Source organism: Trichosurus vulpecula, chromosome 9 (assembly GCF_011100635.1).
Source record: "Trichosurus vulpecula isolate mTriVul1 chromosome 9, mTriVul1.pri, whole genome shotgun sequence".
NCBI lineage: Eukaryota > Metazoa > Chordata > Mammalia > Diprotodontia > Phalangeridae > Trichosurus > Trichosurus vulpecula.
Genome location: NC_050581.1, coordinates 118,959,301 through 118,975,544, shown reverse-complemented (window position 1 = coordinate 118,975,544; position 16,244 = coordinate 118,959,301). Strand labels below are relative to the sequence as shown.

At 42.8% G+C, this 16,244-nt stretch overlaps 1 protein-coding gene across 2 annotated transcripts in view; it reads right to left on the bottom strand.

Moving 5' to 3' along the window:
• RNF123 (ring finger protein 123) overlaps positions 1–11,554 on the bottom strand; it is a 117,773-nt gene extending 106,219 nt beyond the window's left edge. The window contains exons 1-3 of one of the 2 annotated variants that reach the window (XM_036737990.1): positions 11,281–11,554; positions 795–906; positions 311–395 (exon numbers count right to left, since the gene is read on the bottom strand). In XM_036737990.1, the coding sequence (XP_036593885.1) occupies positions 311–395; positions 795–876 (167 nt within the window). In that variant the 5' untranslated portion in view covers positions 877–906; positions 11,281–11,554. Of the gene's footprint in view, positions 1–310; positions 396–794; positions 907–10,758; positions 10,791–11,280 lie in introns of those variants that run through there. The other variant, XM_036737991.1, reaches the window with a different exon arrangement.
• Positions 11,555–16,244: the final 4,690 nt, after the last annotated feature.

The following is a 16,244-nucleotide window of genomic DNA, read 5'->3' as shown; positions in this document are numbered from 1 at the left end:
CTGCTAGAAAACATAAGTGCCAGCCTGAAATGGTGTTCTTTTCTGTATCTACCTATGTATTGCTTTTCATTTCAGAGGTGCGACCCATACTCATCCATGACCTATATTCACATCAATAAGGAACCTTTCTGTATTCCTGAGAGTGCCTGCTATAAAGCTCTGCATATAGAAGGTAATGAATATTTATTCATCATTTGTTAATGACAGAACACCTGCTAACCCTACCTCCAAAAGGATGGGTGCCAAGAGTAGCAGCAGCTCCCACCCCAAAACAGCCCCGTACTTGACAGACAGAAGACATCCACCATACCTGGTCGCAGTGGTGGAGGGGATCTGGTCTGCGCTGGGAAAGATACGCTGTAGGTAGTCATTTAGTAACTTTTCATTAACAATACCTGTAAACACAGGAAGCCAAATGGGGAAAAAACAAGGGAATGGAAGTCATTATGGTTAACAAGGTGCTAAGTCAATTACACAATATTTGGGCTGGTCACTCCCCAGCTGAACTAAGGAAATACTGAGGAAAGGAAGGCACGTCTGGCAGGAAGGAGTAAGAATTTCGGCAAGTTATACAACCCACTGCTATTGGAGACAAAGGAAAACATTGTCGATGGACGGTTCAGGGGTTGGTGGGCTAATTTATGCTTTTTTGGGCCTTTTGCCTCTCCTCCTCAAAACATTTTTTTGGCCTAAATGACTGAATTTTTAATAACTGCTGGTAATGTGGTCAACAAGTACTCTACAGTTCTCTTCTCCATGGCCTCTCCCACCCCTTCCTTGCCCAGGACTCTCACCTGTGACTTTAGGCTTCTCAGAATCAGAGGTCAGTCTATAACTCTTTTGGGAGAAAGATGTGCCTGCCCCTTTTGACGTCATTCTTCATTTCTCAGTGAACAGTCAGTGATCCTGGGAGTGGGAACACAAAACATAGATTTTTCACAAACAATTAATACAACTTAAATTTGTTTTGCTTGACCATACTTATCCGCTACAAAGGAGAATTTTCGGATCAGGGTGGGGGAAATGGAGAGGGAAGGGAAAGAAAGGGTGGAAGTGTTGTAGGAGGGTTGTAAAAAAAAAAGACAGAAAAGTATCAAAGCAACATTTAAAAATACACAGATCAGAGCAGAAGTTCATAAAGGGATGAAGACAAGCAGGGTAGTGCCGGCATTCCCACGTTACACTGAAAGTATACTTTCGAACACTAAGCTGCTCATAATAGATTTATGGTTTTCTATATAGTCCTTTTTTTCTGTCCTTTGTCTATGGAAATGCTCATGTTAGCTGATGCCTGTCAGGTTCATAATAAGTATATATATATATATGTATGTATATATGTTTTAAATAGTAGAGGCTGCTTACAAATGGCAGCAAGAGTATGTGCTGACCACATATACATGAGACTGACTCTCACGGCCCTAACCACCTTTCTGCTCTGTATGTTCTCCCCTGAGCACAACGGACTAAACCGTGACGGACAGAGACAGACCTTGGGAGGTCAGGACTTCCTGGGTTCCTCAGAAGGGCATGGCCCCCACGCCTGCAACGTACCCCCCCATCTCACCTCCACCTACCTGAGGCCCTTCCTAATTTCCCAGTTGCTACTATTTCATTTCCATAAATATTGCCTTGTATTTAGTTTGCATGTGTGTGTGTACACATACACAAATATATACACACACACATATACACATACGTGTATATATATATTCAAATGTTTTCTGCAAAAGTTTTAAAATCACACATGTGTATGTACATGTAGTCTCCTTCAAATAGAATGTAAAACTACTTGAGGGTAGACTGTTTCATTTTTATTTCTGCAGAGTGCCTGGAACAAATGCTTGATAATTAACTGCAACAACAGTATTACTAGGAACATTTTGGTCATCATGGGAGTCTTCTTTTCTCTCTCTAACCTCCTTGTATATATATGCTCAGCAGCAGAATTTCTAGTCAAAGGGTATAAACAGCTTAGTGATTTGTATTGCCTAATTACAAATTAATTTCCAGAATGGCCAGACCAATTTACACCCTACCAACAATGTATTAGTGTATCTGTCTTCCCACTGCCTCTCCAACAAGGATTATTTTTGTCTTTTGTCACCTCTAACAATTTACTGGGTGAGGTAAACCTCAGGATTGTTTTAATTTGCATTTCTCTTATTATTAGTGATTTGAAACAATTTTTATACGGTAGTTGATAGTTTGTACTCTTCTTTTGAAAACTTAAGTCTTTTAACCACCTGAATGTGTTCTTGGTTTTCAAATATTTATATAAATTCTCTGTATGTCTTGAATATCAAAAAAATTTGATGCAAAGATTTTTTTCCACTGATCAATTTTCTTCTCATTCTAGATACAATGATTCTGTCTCATGCAAAAGCTTTACAATTTTATGTGGATTTCTATTTTCTTTTTTATGATCCCCTTGTTTGATCAAAAGTTCTTCAAATCATAAGGTACCTTCTTCCATCACATAATTTTTAATCATGCTATGACCTTTTATTTTAGGTCACATATTCATCTGAAAATTATTGTGGCATATTTAATAAAATTTTGGTCTAAATACTGAGATACTGGGATACTATGTTCCATTGTTTCTGGTTCTTGCTCACCAAGTCTGTCTCACTGATGTATTTTTTGACTAGTAAACAGTTTTGATAGCTTATGCATCATGAAATACTTTGAAGACTGAGAGTGATATCCTTCATTCCTAATTTAGTTATTTTCCTTACGATTCTATACCTTTATCTTTTAAATGAATTTTGTCATTATTTGTTCTATTCTATAAAGACAATTGTTAAGTTGATTAGCATAACACTAAATCTATAAATTGAGCACCATCATTTATATTTTACTAGTGTAACACAAAAAGGGACAATGAATATCTCTCTACTTATTTAACTCTTCTATTTCTGTAAAAAGTATTCTGTATTTTTCTATAAGATTTCAGTGTATCTTGTTAGGTTGACACATAGATATTTTGTGCCTTTTATAGTTTTTCTAAGTGGGATTTCTCTCATTCCCTACTAGTTTTTGTTACTGCTATACAGAAATGATATTTGGGAATTTTCTTTGTATCCTCCTATTTTACCGAAGCTACTAATAATAAGCTTCCCCATGCTCTGTAGTGTTCTAAGTAAAGAATCATGTCTAAAGACAGGAGTAACTTTTTCTCCACTTTGCTGATGTTTATGCTTTTAATTTCTAGTCTTATTTCACTAGTAATTCTAAAACTGTCAGTGTGGAAAATGTTAAACTGTGCATATTCTTTGATCCAAAAATCCCACTTCTAGGTCTATACCCAAAAGACATCAAAGAAATAAATGTATTAAAAAATATATAGTAAGGTTTTTTTGTAGTGGAAAAGAATTAAATACTGAATAGGTGCCCATCAACTGAGGAATGGCTGAACACATGATGGTATATGAATGTGATGTAATACTGTTGTGCTGTAAGACATGATGAAGGGGACATTTCAGAGAAACCTGGGAAGACCTACGTGAAGTGAGCAGAATCAAGAGAACAGTTTATATAATAACAATGTTGTAAAGACAAATAACTTTGAAAGACTCAGGAACCCTGATGCATACAATAATTCCAGAGGACTCATGGTGAAACATCCTACCCACCTCCTGATAGAGAGGTAACAGACTTAGAGTACAGACTGAGAGGGGAACATGGCCAGTGTGAGAATTAATTATGCAGGTTTGTAAGAGGGATTTTGTTCCCTTTGTTTCTCAACGGAGGAAAGGGGAGGAAAAGAAGGCAGATTTTTGTTGATTGAAAAACAACAATTTTATGCTACTTGCCCTCTCTTATGGACCCTACCTTTTGTTGCAGTCTGGAGGGCTTGCATCAGCTCTGTTGCTTTACACTCCTGGACCCTGCTCTTGCCAGAAAGTATTCTGTTCTTAGATCCTCAATCTGGCCACCTTTCCTGGGATATACCCTTAAGTTCCTAGTTAAGAGGGAGAGTTCTTTACAGGAGTAACTTAAGACTAGAGTATGTGGGGTTTTTCTATAGCTCAGTGTCTCCTTAACTGCATAAGCAATAAGGTCGCAATAGTGTTTCTGGGAGTAGGAATTTCCCTACCATATGCCAAAAAAAAAAAAAACACCCAACATTAATTTTAAAATAATAATAATAACGGTAGTAGAGAGAAAGTTGTCCTTACTTTATTCCTGTGCTTATTAGGAGAGTTTCTTATATTTCTCCATTGCAAATGATACTAACTTTTGGTTTCAGAAATAGACTTTTTTAAAAACAGTATTTTTAAAGATTTTTAAAGGGCCTTTCCACGCCTTTGTTTTTTAGGGTTTAAGGTAGAAACGAATATTGAATTTTGCCAAAGCCTTTATCCTGTGGGTTGTTTTGTTTTGTTTTTTGGTTAACATGATTAATTGTGCTAATTTTTCTCATTGTTAAACCATTCTATCTTGGCAAAAGCGAATAATTTTTGGATAAATTGCTATAGTCTTTTTATTAGAATTATTTTAAAATTTTATATTAATATTGACTACTGACATTGACTTATATTCTTTTTCTCTGCTTTATCCCTCTTTGGTTTGAGTATTAAGGACATATTTGTCTCATAAAAGTTTTATAGAGAACCTTATTTTTCAATTACTCAGAATAATTTTTATAGCATAAGTACTAATTGCTCTTTATATATTTGAGAGTCTTCACTTGTATACCTGCCTGGTCCAAGGCTTTCTATTCTCCCATTTAGTATTTCATTTATGACTTCTATCTTAGACTGCACAGCTGAGAAGTTACTATGTGTTTGTTCCACGTTTTCAACTAGTAGCTATATGGGACATTACGCTGTCTTCATTCTTTTCTTCTTTTGATTAGCATATCCAAGAAAAGATTGTTGACCATTCTGGTCTACCTCTTCTCCCTGCAGCACATTTTTTTTTTGGAGGGGGGGAAGGCAGGGCAATTGAGGTTAAGTGACTTGCCCAAGGTCTCATAGCTAGTGTGTCGAGTGTCTGTGGCCCAATTTGAACTCAGGTCCTCCTGACTCCATGGCTTGTGATCTACTCACTACACCACCTAGCTGCCCCACTGCAGCCCATTTCTTGACCATCCATCTTATCGTGCAGTGTTCTCCAACAAGGCACTTTCTTCTTCATTTCCCATCAGCTGTACTCTCTAGATTCTATTCTATCATTATTATGCCCAAGTCAGGTACCTTCTCTCCCCTCTCAACTTTTTTGCATCCTTTTGTGTGGTCTTTCCCCATAAGAGTGTAAGCTCCTTGGGGGCACAGATTGTCCTTTTCTTATTTGTATCTCTAGTGCTTGACCCAGTCCCTAGCACGGCATAGACACTTACAAAATGTTTACTTTATTGTATTGTATTCTGGGGGAGACAAGACAGTTCAAAAACCCCAAAACTTAGAGATACAGAGTCAGATCCAGTGCCATTTCCACTAGATCATGCTGAGTCTCTTTCCCAAAACCATCTCACCCTGACTTTTCTTCAAATTGTGAGATGAAAGAAATGGCAGTTAGATATACGAATATGATTTTTTTTTACAAATGATCCAGAGATTTAAAGAAGAATAAAGCTCATTGCTTTCATTCCAGGTGTAATCATAGGATTTGGAGCTGAAAAAAACCTCAGAGATCACGTTTTGATCTAAATTCATTTTAAAGATGAGGAAACTGGGGGACCAGAGACATTAACTTGCTCAAGGCTACACAGGTGTTCTTGGGCAAGCAGAATAGACGTTTGAACCTGAGTCCTCATAATTCAAATCCTCCTTCCATTTCCACACACTTCTCAGCAATGCAAAAATAGTAACTATGCATTGCAATTCCCTGCCTGGGTAAAAGAAATGGGCTGAGACAAGAGTTCTTCACCTAGGGACCAAGAACATGTTCGTTTGGGTTTTTGAAAGCAGTTTGATAACTTTGTTTCAACATAACTGATCTCCTTAGCAATAGTCTGTATTTGGTTTATGCATTTTTAAAACATGATTCTGAGAAGAGGTCCAAAGACTTCACCACACCCCAGGCTAAGAACTACCATTCTTGGTAATGCAATAGGAAATATAACATATATTTGTCAAGATAAGAAGTCAGGAAAGTCCTGGAACTCCTGTGGAAACTCATCCATTGAGTCAACCAGAAGGGGAGACATCAAAGGGCATAAATAAGCAGAAAAGTCTTGGAAGATACAAGAGAGGATTCCCAGTAGGAAAAGTCCAGATACTGATGTGTGCTACATTCCAACATTTAAGTGTCCTGAGCTCAAGAGAAATTATTAAGGAACTCATTTTCTCTTCCAAGTCACCTGAAAACCCTCTATCTTATCCCCAGATGCCCTGAGTATAGTAGCTGCTTAGAGAAGCAAAGGAAAGCATTAGTGCCAGGGGGCAGGAGTGTTGAGGGTCCTACTTTCTAGCAGGGGAAAAAAGAACAGGTCATCACCTAGACAAGGAGAGTATAAAGATCTGCTCATAGTCTGTTCTAGATAAGACTGGCTAGAAACAAGAATTCCCCAGCAGATCATAACCTGTTTATATCCCCAAGTTGTTTCTCCTACACTTATCTTGTCTCCTCAAATAGAAACTATCTTCAATTTCTATCTCCCCCAAGTGCACACTGTAGGTATTTGATAAATACTTGTTAACTCTAATCTGCTCAGGAAGTATGGGCAATAGCAGCAGTGCTCAGCCTGCTATAAGTTTCAAAATAACACATCAGTGCCTGCTACCAATGAACAGCCATTGAGAATTCCCAAATGCTAGAGGCAGTGAGGAAAGGAATGACTACCAAATTAACATAACTCTCTCAAACTCAACATGTCCAACACAGTACTCATTACCTTTCTCCCAAAGCCCTCCCCTTCTTCCCAACTTTCCTATTACTGGCAAAGGCACTCAACTCCTCACTCATTCACATATCCAATCAAGTCTTTCTTCAAGTAGTTTCTACCTTCAAAACAGCTCTAATCTACATCCTCTTCTCTCCACTCATACAGCCACCGCCCTGATGCAGGCCTTTGTCATCTTGTACTTGGACTACTACAATAAGCTTCTGGTTGGTCTTCATTCTACAGATCTCTCCCCACCCTAATCAATTGTCTACTAAGCTGCCAAAGCCTAGGTCTAAGTCACCCTTTTCTACTCAGTAAATTCTGGTGGCTCCTTTTTGCCTGAAGGATCAATTAAAAAGTCCTCTGTTTAGCATCTAAAGCCATAACCTGGCTCCTTCCTGCCTTTCTAGTTTTCTTATACCTTACTCCCCCTCCATACTCACCTATTTGTACACAGCAGTCTTTGGTGCCTTTTCCTTCCCTTCCTGGCCTCCTTCAAAAGTCTGCTCAAATCTCACCTTCTGTAATCTCTTCCAGCCCTCCCCACTGCCACTGACATTTACGTTGTATATACTTCGTGCATACACAGTTATTTACATGTCTTCTCCTCCATTAGAGTATGAGCTCGAGAGTAGAGACTATTTTTTTCCTTTCCTTGTATCCCCAACACTTAGCACAGTGCCTGACATAATAAGCACTTAATAAACTCTTACTGACATGCCCACTCACCCCCCACCCCCACCTTTAAATATAGTATACTAAAAATGACACTAAACTTGGAGTCCAGAGACTTGAGTTCAAAAAATTCCACCTCTAAATACTTCCTACCTGTATGACTGAACAAATGACTTAACCTCTCAGGCTGTTTCCTTGTACGTAAAAAGGAGATAATAATACTATATGCAACTACCCGCCTCACAGGGTGGTTATGAGAAGAGTGCTTTGTAAACCTGCCAAGAGTAAAGAAATGGAAGTCATTCTTTTCATCTCTGTATCTCCAGCACTTGAGACACTGCAAACAGTAGGAGCTCAATAAATGCTTGTGGTTGTTAAATTGAGAGAGGGAAGGAAACACAGATGTCAGGTCCTTTACAACAGCAAGCTGTGGGTGGATACCATTGAAGAAGGTGGTCTAGAACCCCACCAGTAAGGCAGAACCCATGCACATACAAACACACCAAGCAAACCACTACCTTTTGCACCCTTTTACAGGATCCTAGAACTGGAAGGACCTAAAGAGCTCCTCTGACCCCCTCACTGCTCCAGACTCAGGTCAGTCAGGCATGGATGGTGAATTACTACATAATTCCTCAGATGTCCACTCACTGCCACAGTCCCACAATCCTTTCTTATGCCCATCTCAAATTTCTCCTGTTTTAATTTAAGACTATTTCCTCCTATGTGGTCTCCTATGAGGAACCAAGACAGTGGCGTTGATTCTGAAGCTCCTCTCCTAACAGCTCTAATCTCTTTAACCAGTCCTCTAAGGACAGCTCTTCTCTGGACCTTCTCCAAGGATCAGCTACAGACTAACGTATCTGACTCCCTTTTCAGATGTAATACTGAGAAACCTCTCAGTCCCCTGCAGGTGGGGAGTCCTTTGGACAGGAGGTTTCAGAACCCAGTGGACTCCACACAATTTTTTCAAGTAATTTATTATTATAAACTTAATAACCACCAAAAACTAAAATCCAATAATCAATGAAAAAACTAAACCATATGAAACCTTAACTTACAAGGCTATCTACAAACTATTTGGGTTTTTTTTAAGTATTTACATTAATTTTAGCCAAATAGAAAGAATAAAATATTGTCTCTTCACAGTCCCTTCTTCTGTGTATACATAGATGTCCTGGGCCTGCCCATTTTATATCAGGATATTTCCTAAGAGTTTCACTGTGTTAATTTTACAACCTCCCTACCTACCAATCCAACCACCACCCTGGGAGTTCCAGGCACAACAGCGAGGAAAGAAAACCTGTGTTGGCAGAGTTTAGTTTAATGAAGCCTGAGTGATATTAGGCAAGTTCAGGCCCTAGGCTTTCCTACCTACTTCTCTCCAGCACCAGGTGTGTCTTAAACATTACATCTGACAGCTTGGAGCAAAAGATGAACTCCACCCGAAGACAGAGAATGAATGATGACAAGCACTGGAGGTGTCTGTTTATGCTGCCTCAACACAGCAGGAATTTGAAAGTCAGTGCAGAATTTGACTACTAACTCCTCTGGAAATAGCCTTTGGCCCAGGGACCTTCTCAAAGCTCATGGAATCCCTACTACCAATCCTCATTCCCCAGAAGGCACTGTTTGGGTCAGAGTCGCACATGAGGGGAATACCTAACCCTGGTAGAACCCAGTGGCTCGGCTAAGGCCCCCATGCTACCTTAGTTTTTATTTGGATCTTATTAACCAAACAAGTCAGGAAGCCCAGACACACCAGAAACCCACTGCCTTCCAAAGACTGAACCTGTTGGAACAAAGTTCAGGATTGGGCACTGAGCAACGGGGGAAGGGAGATGGAATATCAGGATCAGAATGTTTGGAAGGTGGCTTCCAAGGAAAGAGCAGAGAAAGAAGCAAGAAGAAATAGAGGAGAAAGGACCCAAGGACTGAAGAAAATAGAGGAAGGGTCCCAGGAAAAGTTGTAGAAGTTTGGGGAATGCAGTTACAATGTAAACCAGAGTTATCAAGCCCTTGGGCAACATTCTTGAGTGTCAGTGGAACCAGGTAAAAACGTAATTGCATAATATTTAACAAAATAAAAATACAATAAAACATAAATAACATTACATTTTAAAACTAAATAAATATGCAGCCTACAGGAATCCTTACATATAGATTACTGCCCCTAGTTTCTGTATGAGTTTGACACCACTAATATATGCAATGAGAGATCACTTTGGGAATGGGAGACCACACTGAAGGAGGAGGGAATTGCAAGGGATTAGAGTAATTTGGGCAGCTAGATGGTGCAGTGGATAGAGTGCCAGACCTGGATTCAGGAAGTCCTGAGTTCAAATATGACCTCTAAAACATACTAGCTGGGTGACTCTGGGCAAGTCACTTAACCCTGTTTGCCTCAGTTTCCTCATCTGTAAAATGAGCTGGAGAAGAAAATGGCAAACGACTCTAGTATCTTTGCTACGAAAACTCCAAAAGGGGTCAGGAAGAGTCAGACACGACTGAGGCACCTGAACAACAAAAAAGAATATTTGGGAGCGGTCACAATAGTGCCACGAGGGGTGAGGGGATACAAATGAGACAGAGTAAGGGAATATAAAGAAAGTGAAGAGGCACAAAACTGTCACCGTGAGGGGTTAGGACGGACAAAAATGGCTTTGGGGTCATCACAGTGAGAAGGGCAGAGCTCTGGGGAGAAGTCATTTATAAGGGACAGAGCAGTCACAGTGAGGTGAGTGTAAGAGGGATGATGAGGTGACCCCCACGGCCCTCATCACCCCTCTCTCTCACACTTCACTGCATGTGTGAATGTGTGAAAGGGATGAGACCCTGGAGAGGACAGTGAAGATGGGGGCGGGGGGAGCCATGAGAGCGGTGGAGGGGGTGGTGGGCACTAGGACTGAGTCACAGTAAGGGCTGCAGGAGGAAGATGAGGGAAGTGGTGAAAGGTGACCGTCCCAGGTGGGACTAGGAGGGAGAGGGTCCCCCTGCACGGGGGTTACAGTGGGGACTGTGGGGGGGACCAGGAGAGGGTGAGGGGGAGGAGGAGGAGGAGGTTAGGGAGGGGTTGTGGTGAAATTGAGAGGGGCACAGCGTGGGGGTTAGGTGTGAGAACATGAGGGCTGTGCCGCTCAGTGGAGAGTGAAACAAGGGGGCGCCCCCGGGGGTGAGGGGGTCAGGGAGAGAGGGGGCACTCTGACAGCGGGGGAGAGGCTGAGGAGGAGCGGGAGGGTCACAGCAGGGATCACCTGAAGGCCCTGGCATCACAGGGAGGGAGGAGGGCTCAAGGCCGGAGGTGCCCAGGAAGAAGAGGAGGGGGGATGGTAAGTGACGGGGGGGGGGGGGGGGGGGGGCAAGGTTACGAGGATAGGCAACGAGGGGGAGGTTCCCAGAGAGGAGGGCGGGGTGACAAGGAGGGGATTGTACTTCGCGGGGCTGGGGTGAGAGGTTACAGGGAGGGGGCACGGCGCAGCGGAGGGGAGGTCATGGTGAAGGAGACACAGGGCAGGGAGGTCCCGCCGAGGGGATGCTGGGAGCGGGGAGGGGAGGGCCGCCGCCCCCACTCCGCCCAGGGGACCAGAGCGAGGAGGGGAGAGGGACGCGGTGAGGGGGACACCCCGAGGGGAGGCGACGGAGGGGTCGACACCGCCCCCTCGTCCTCCAGTCGATGGACTACGGTAGCCTGGCCGGCCTCGGGAGCCCGCAGACCCCGCCTCCCCGGCTCCGGGGCCTCCCCAGGTCCCCGCGCCCGTCCCGGCAGCCACACTCACCCTTCGCCTCGGCGCCTCACACAACATCCGCCCGGCCGCTTGGGCTACGGCTCCCGGCTCAGGCCAAACCGCGGCCACAAGCGAAGCAAGTGTTGAGCCGCGCGCTCCCGGAGCCACGCCTTCCATCTCTCTCCTACCTCCCGCCACGCCCTCCTCGTCCCGGCCCCCCCTTCCCCCGCCCTCCGTTTCGTAAGCCACGCCTCCCAATCAAGTCCTTCGCCCCTTCCGGTCTCCGACCCCTGTCAAAAGCCACGCCCCCTTCCTCCCTTGGTCTGGAGCCCAAGTCTCTATTCCGCCCCTTCTCCTTCCCCCGCCCTCCTCTCCCTAAGCCACGCCTTCGTCCCTCCCATCCTGCCCATCTCCTCCCTCCCCGCTTTTTTAGACAGGAGCTCTCTCTGTGCCGGGCCCCTTTCAGAGCCCCACACCCTAGTCCTGGAGAGCTGAGATAGATGTGCGTTCCCTTCAGGCTTAGCAGTCAGTCAAGAAATATTTATTAAGTGCCCACTATGTGCCAAGTGCACTGTGCTGGGCGCTGGTGATACAAAGAAAGACAAAAGACAGTACCTGCTCTCAAGGAGCTCAGTCTACGTGCAAACAACTATGTACAACAAGATATATACAGAATAAATAAATTGGAGGTAAATTAGTAGCGCAGTGGTGATGGTTCTCCTCCTACGGATCTGACTGCACCTTTGCTGGATCCTCCTCCAGATCACACCCCCTGATCATAAATGAACCTCAGGGCTCTGTCCTGGGCCCCTGTTCTGTTCTCCCTCAATACTACTTCTTTGATGATCTCATCGACTCCCCTGGATTTAATCTCTATACTGACAATTCTCAAATCTACCTTTCCTGCCCCAGTCTCCCTGCTGACCCCCAATTTCACATCTCCAACTGCCTTTCAGACATCTCAGACTGGATGTCCAGGAGATAGCTGAAACTCAACATTTCCAAAACAACTGTTTCCCCTAAACCTTCCCCCTCCTACCTTCTCATTGTCGAAGAGGGCAATGCCAACCTTAGGCTCACAGCCAAGTTGTCATACGTGCACAACTCTGTCTTTAACACTACCACCTGGAGTATTACAACAGCCTGCTGGGGGGTCCACCTCCCTCAAGTCTCTACCCATTCTAATCCATCCTCCCTTCAGCCACTAAAGTATCTTTCTATTCAGATAGTTTTCTGGGATTTAGGCTCTTTAGCACCAGGAGAAAATAGGACAGAAGAATATATTAGCTTGGGGTATTCTGCTAGCTTTTGCTGGTTGCCCGGATGGATATGGTGGCTCATAACCCTGCATGCCACACAGCCAAAAAGAAGCATTCTAACTTATTAATATTGAAAATTTAAAAAAAAATAGCAAAGAAACATTCTATCTGAGCAGATGGTAACAGAGAGACACAGCTGATCCTGAAGAGGTTAAGTAGCCAAGATTAGATACCCAGACGGTAGGATGGACTGCTTTCCAATCCCTTGCTCCCAATGTCCTGTTGCTGCTCATTTCTTTCCACTTCTCAGCCCTGGACTATTCAAACTATTCCCTTCCTCTTCTCCTACTCACAAAGTAATGGAGCTGGAGGATGTCCCATAACCATGTTGACTGGATATATTATAATTCATGTTATCCAGCTCCAACTGGGCCCTTATAAGGCAGACCTTTTGTTCCTCCTTCATTTGTTCCCAATCTCCCTCCCCAAAGAAGTTATTGCAAGTCTTCCCTTCCTTCTTCAAGCCTCCCACACCTTATCATCCACACTATCATGCCACATAAGGATATTGGCTCTTTTTGGAGAAAACTGAGACCATTAGATGTGAACTCCTTCCGTTCTCTTCATCTCAATAATAATAGCTAGTATTTCTATAGTGCTTTATGGTTTGGCAAAGCACTGTACACAGATTATCACATTTGATCTTCACAACAAGGTGAGGTAGGTGCTATTTTTAATGCCCATTTTTTTTAACGTATGAGGAAAGTGGGGCACAGAGAGATGGCGACTTGCCCAAAGTCTCACAACTTGCAAGTGGCTGAAGCAGGACTTGAACTCAGGTCTTTGAATTTCCAAGGCCAGAACCCTCTCCAATAGATCACCCCTCTACCATTCTTTCCCATTGTCTTTCCTTTCCCTAAGTCTCTGACAAAGAGGTAACCCTTCTCCTTGCCAAGGCTAACTCTTTTATGGATCCCCTTAATCCCATCCCCTTCCATCATCTCCAGCAGATTTTATCATCAATCATTACCTCTTCTCTTGCATCTTCAGTTTCTACCTTTAAATATGCATAGTTTCCCTAATGCTTCAAAAAACGGCTAGTCTCTGTCATCCCCTCAAGCTAATGTGTCTCTCCTCACTTTTCAACCAAACTCTTGAAAAAAAGTCTACATTCATTATGTCCATTCTTTGTCACTCTTCCACCCTTTACAATCTGGTTTCCAACTTCATCACTCAATTGAAACTGCCCTCCAAATGTATCAATGATCTCTTCATTGCCAGATCTGATGTTTTTTTTCTCAGTTCCCATTCTTTTCAACCTGTTTGCTACATTAGACACTGTTGACCACCTCTCTCCCCTGGGATGATTTCTAATATCTAGGATTTTGTGCCATTGTTTTCTCCTGGTTTTCCTTCTACCTGTCTGACCTCAATCTCCTCGACTAGCTCATCATCGTGCCTCTTTGGTGATCTCCAAGACTCTATCTTGGGCCTTTTCTCTCTATGCTCTATCTTGATAACCTCATCAGTTCCCCTGTATTTGACTATCAGATGACTTACAGATATACACCTATATGTATGTATAAATATATACATATATTGTATGCTCACAAGGTGTCCCAAAAGTCTTAGTGCACTCCACCTCCTTTTTTTTGTGCATTTGTACTAGCTGTCCTGTATTCCTGGAATGCCCTTTCTCCTTATCTCAGCTTCCTAGTCTCTCTCTTTTAGCTATATCTCAAGCACAATCTTCTATTTACACTTTTCCTGATCCTCCTAATTGCTAGAACCCCTCTCCCAAACTACCTAATGTGCAACTACTTTGTATTTATTCACTTTATGTTTGTGCTGGATATATTTATGTATGTATTTGTTGTTCTCTCCATTAGATTATAAGCTCCTTGAGGGCAGGGATTGTCTTTCTTCTTCTTAATTGTATCCCCAGTGCTTATTACAGTACTGGCACATAGTAGGCACTTAATATTTATTGAATTTCATTCTTTATCCTTTTATCCTCAGCACCTACTATGGTAACTGACAATAGTAGGACCTTTTTAATGCTTGTTGATTGATTGGTTAGTCAATATGAAAAGCTGTGTACCTTTAGAGATGTGAGTTGTCACATTTGGACTGTGACCACATATGCTCCAAAGTGGGAGCCTTCTATGGATGCTCCTTAGCCACAGGTGTTCTCTGTGTGTGTCCTTTCCCCTCCTGCTATGTTCTCTGTGTGCTTGGCTTCCCTTACCTGTGGGGGAGTGTACCCTGTGTGCATAGACAGAAGGATGTTTTCCCATCATTTTATTTACTAGGCTGTTCATCTTTTGTTCTCAACTGATGCGCTAGACTCTGATTAGCTAGTAAATGTAAACGCATCACTGGGGGCTTGTAAAGTATGATTTTGGATGGTTGCTCATCCTCAGTGTGCCTTTAGCCTGAGGCAACTTTCCAAGGACTTATTTGTAAAGCCTCTTAGGAGGTTCTAGAACACCTAGGGCCAGGGCCAGAGATCAGGTCTGGATGAACAGCTCCATTTACAGAAGCATAGAATGTCAGAATCTGGAGTCATTTTGTAACACAGAACAAACAATCATAGTCTCTTAGGATGTAGACCTTAAAGGGACCTCAGAGGTCATCTAGATCACCATTCTCATTTTAGAGATGAGGAGAAAAGCCCAGAGGAGGGTGGAGAGGGGTGATTAGCTTAAGGGCACACAGATGAAAAGTAGTTAATCCAGGTCTTCTGACTCCAAATTCAGGGAACTTCCAATTGCACCAATCTGCTTCTTCCATTTCCTGCTTCCCTCACCTTCTTCCTCCACTCCCAGAGGTGTCTTTCTGGATTCATTTCTCATCCCATTTTGCCTGAAAAATCTCTTCTGCACAGTTCACTCTCATGTAAAGCTATTTACATTCTAATATTTATTCCCCCCATTAGATTGTAAACTCCTTAATAGCGGGATCTGTATTTTATCTGTCTTTGTATGCCCCCTCCCCCATCCTAGGCTCCTGCCTAAGATAGGCACTTAATAAATGTTTATTAGATTGAATCACATTGAAAAGAATTAGAGGGAAGGCAGGGAGGAGACAGTCACTTATCCCTAGTTGAGCTCAGATGGTTGAGAGTCTGAGCTTGTAGGGTGGGGATGAAGGAAGAAGGCCCTTTGTTCCTTTGTGGGACCAGCCTAGCCACCATCTGGCAGCTGATAAGACTGCAGAAATAGAGTAGTTAGCTGACACAGCTGAGGCAGGAGGGATACCCTGTAGGTAAGACTAGGTAAATCAACAAGCATTTATAAAATGCCTACTATGTGCCAGGCACTTTGCTAAATGCTAGGGGTATAAAGAAGGGCAAAAATAGGATCCCTATCCTCAAGGAGCTCACAATCTAATGGGGGAGACTAGGTAGATACAAGATCTATACAGAGTAGCTGGAAGAACAGCCTTCGAGGTTCTTCAAGCTCTCAATTCTGCCCTATTTTATGCTCCCATTTTTCCTGTAAGGTGAAAAGGTTCGCTTAACTGCAATTTTCTGAAGAAGAGGGAGGAAATATCAATTGGGGAATGGCTGAACAAGTTGTGGTATATGAATATAATAGAATACTATTGTTCCATAAGAAATGATGAGCAGGCAGACTTCAGAAAAACCTGGACAGACTTATATGAACTGATGCTGAGTGAAGTGAGCAGAACCAAGAGAACATTGTACACAAGTAATAGCAACGTTGTACAATGACCAACTTTGATAGACTTAGC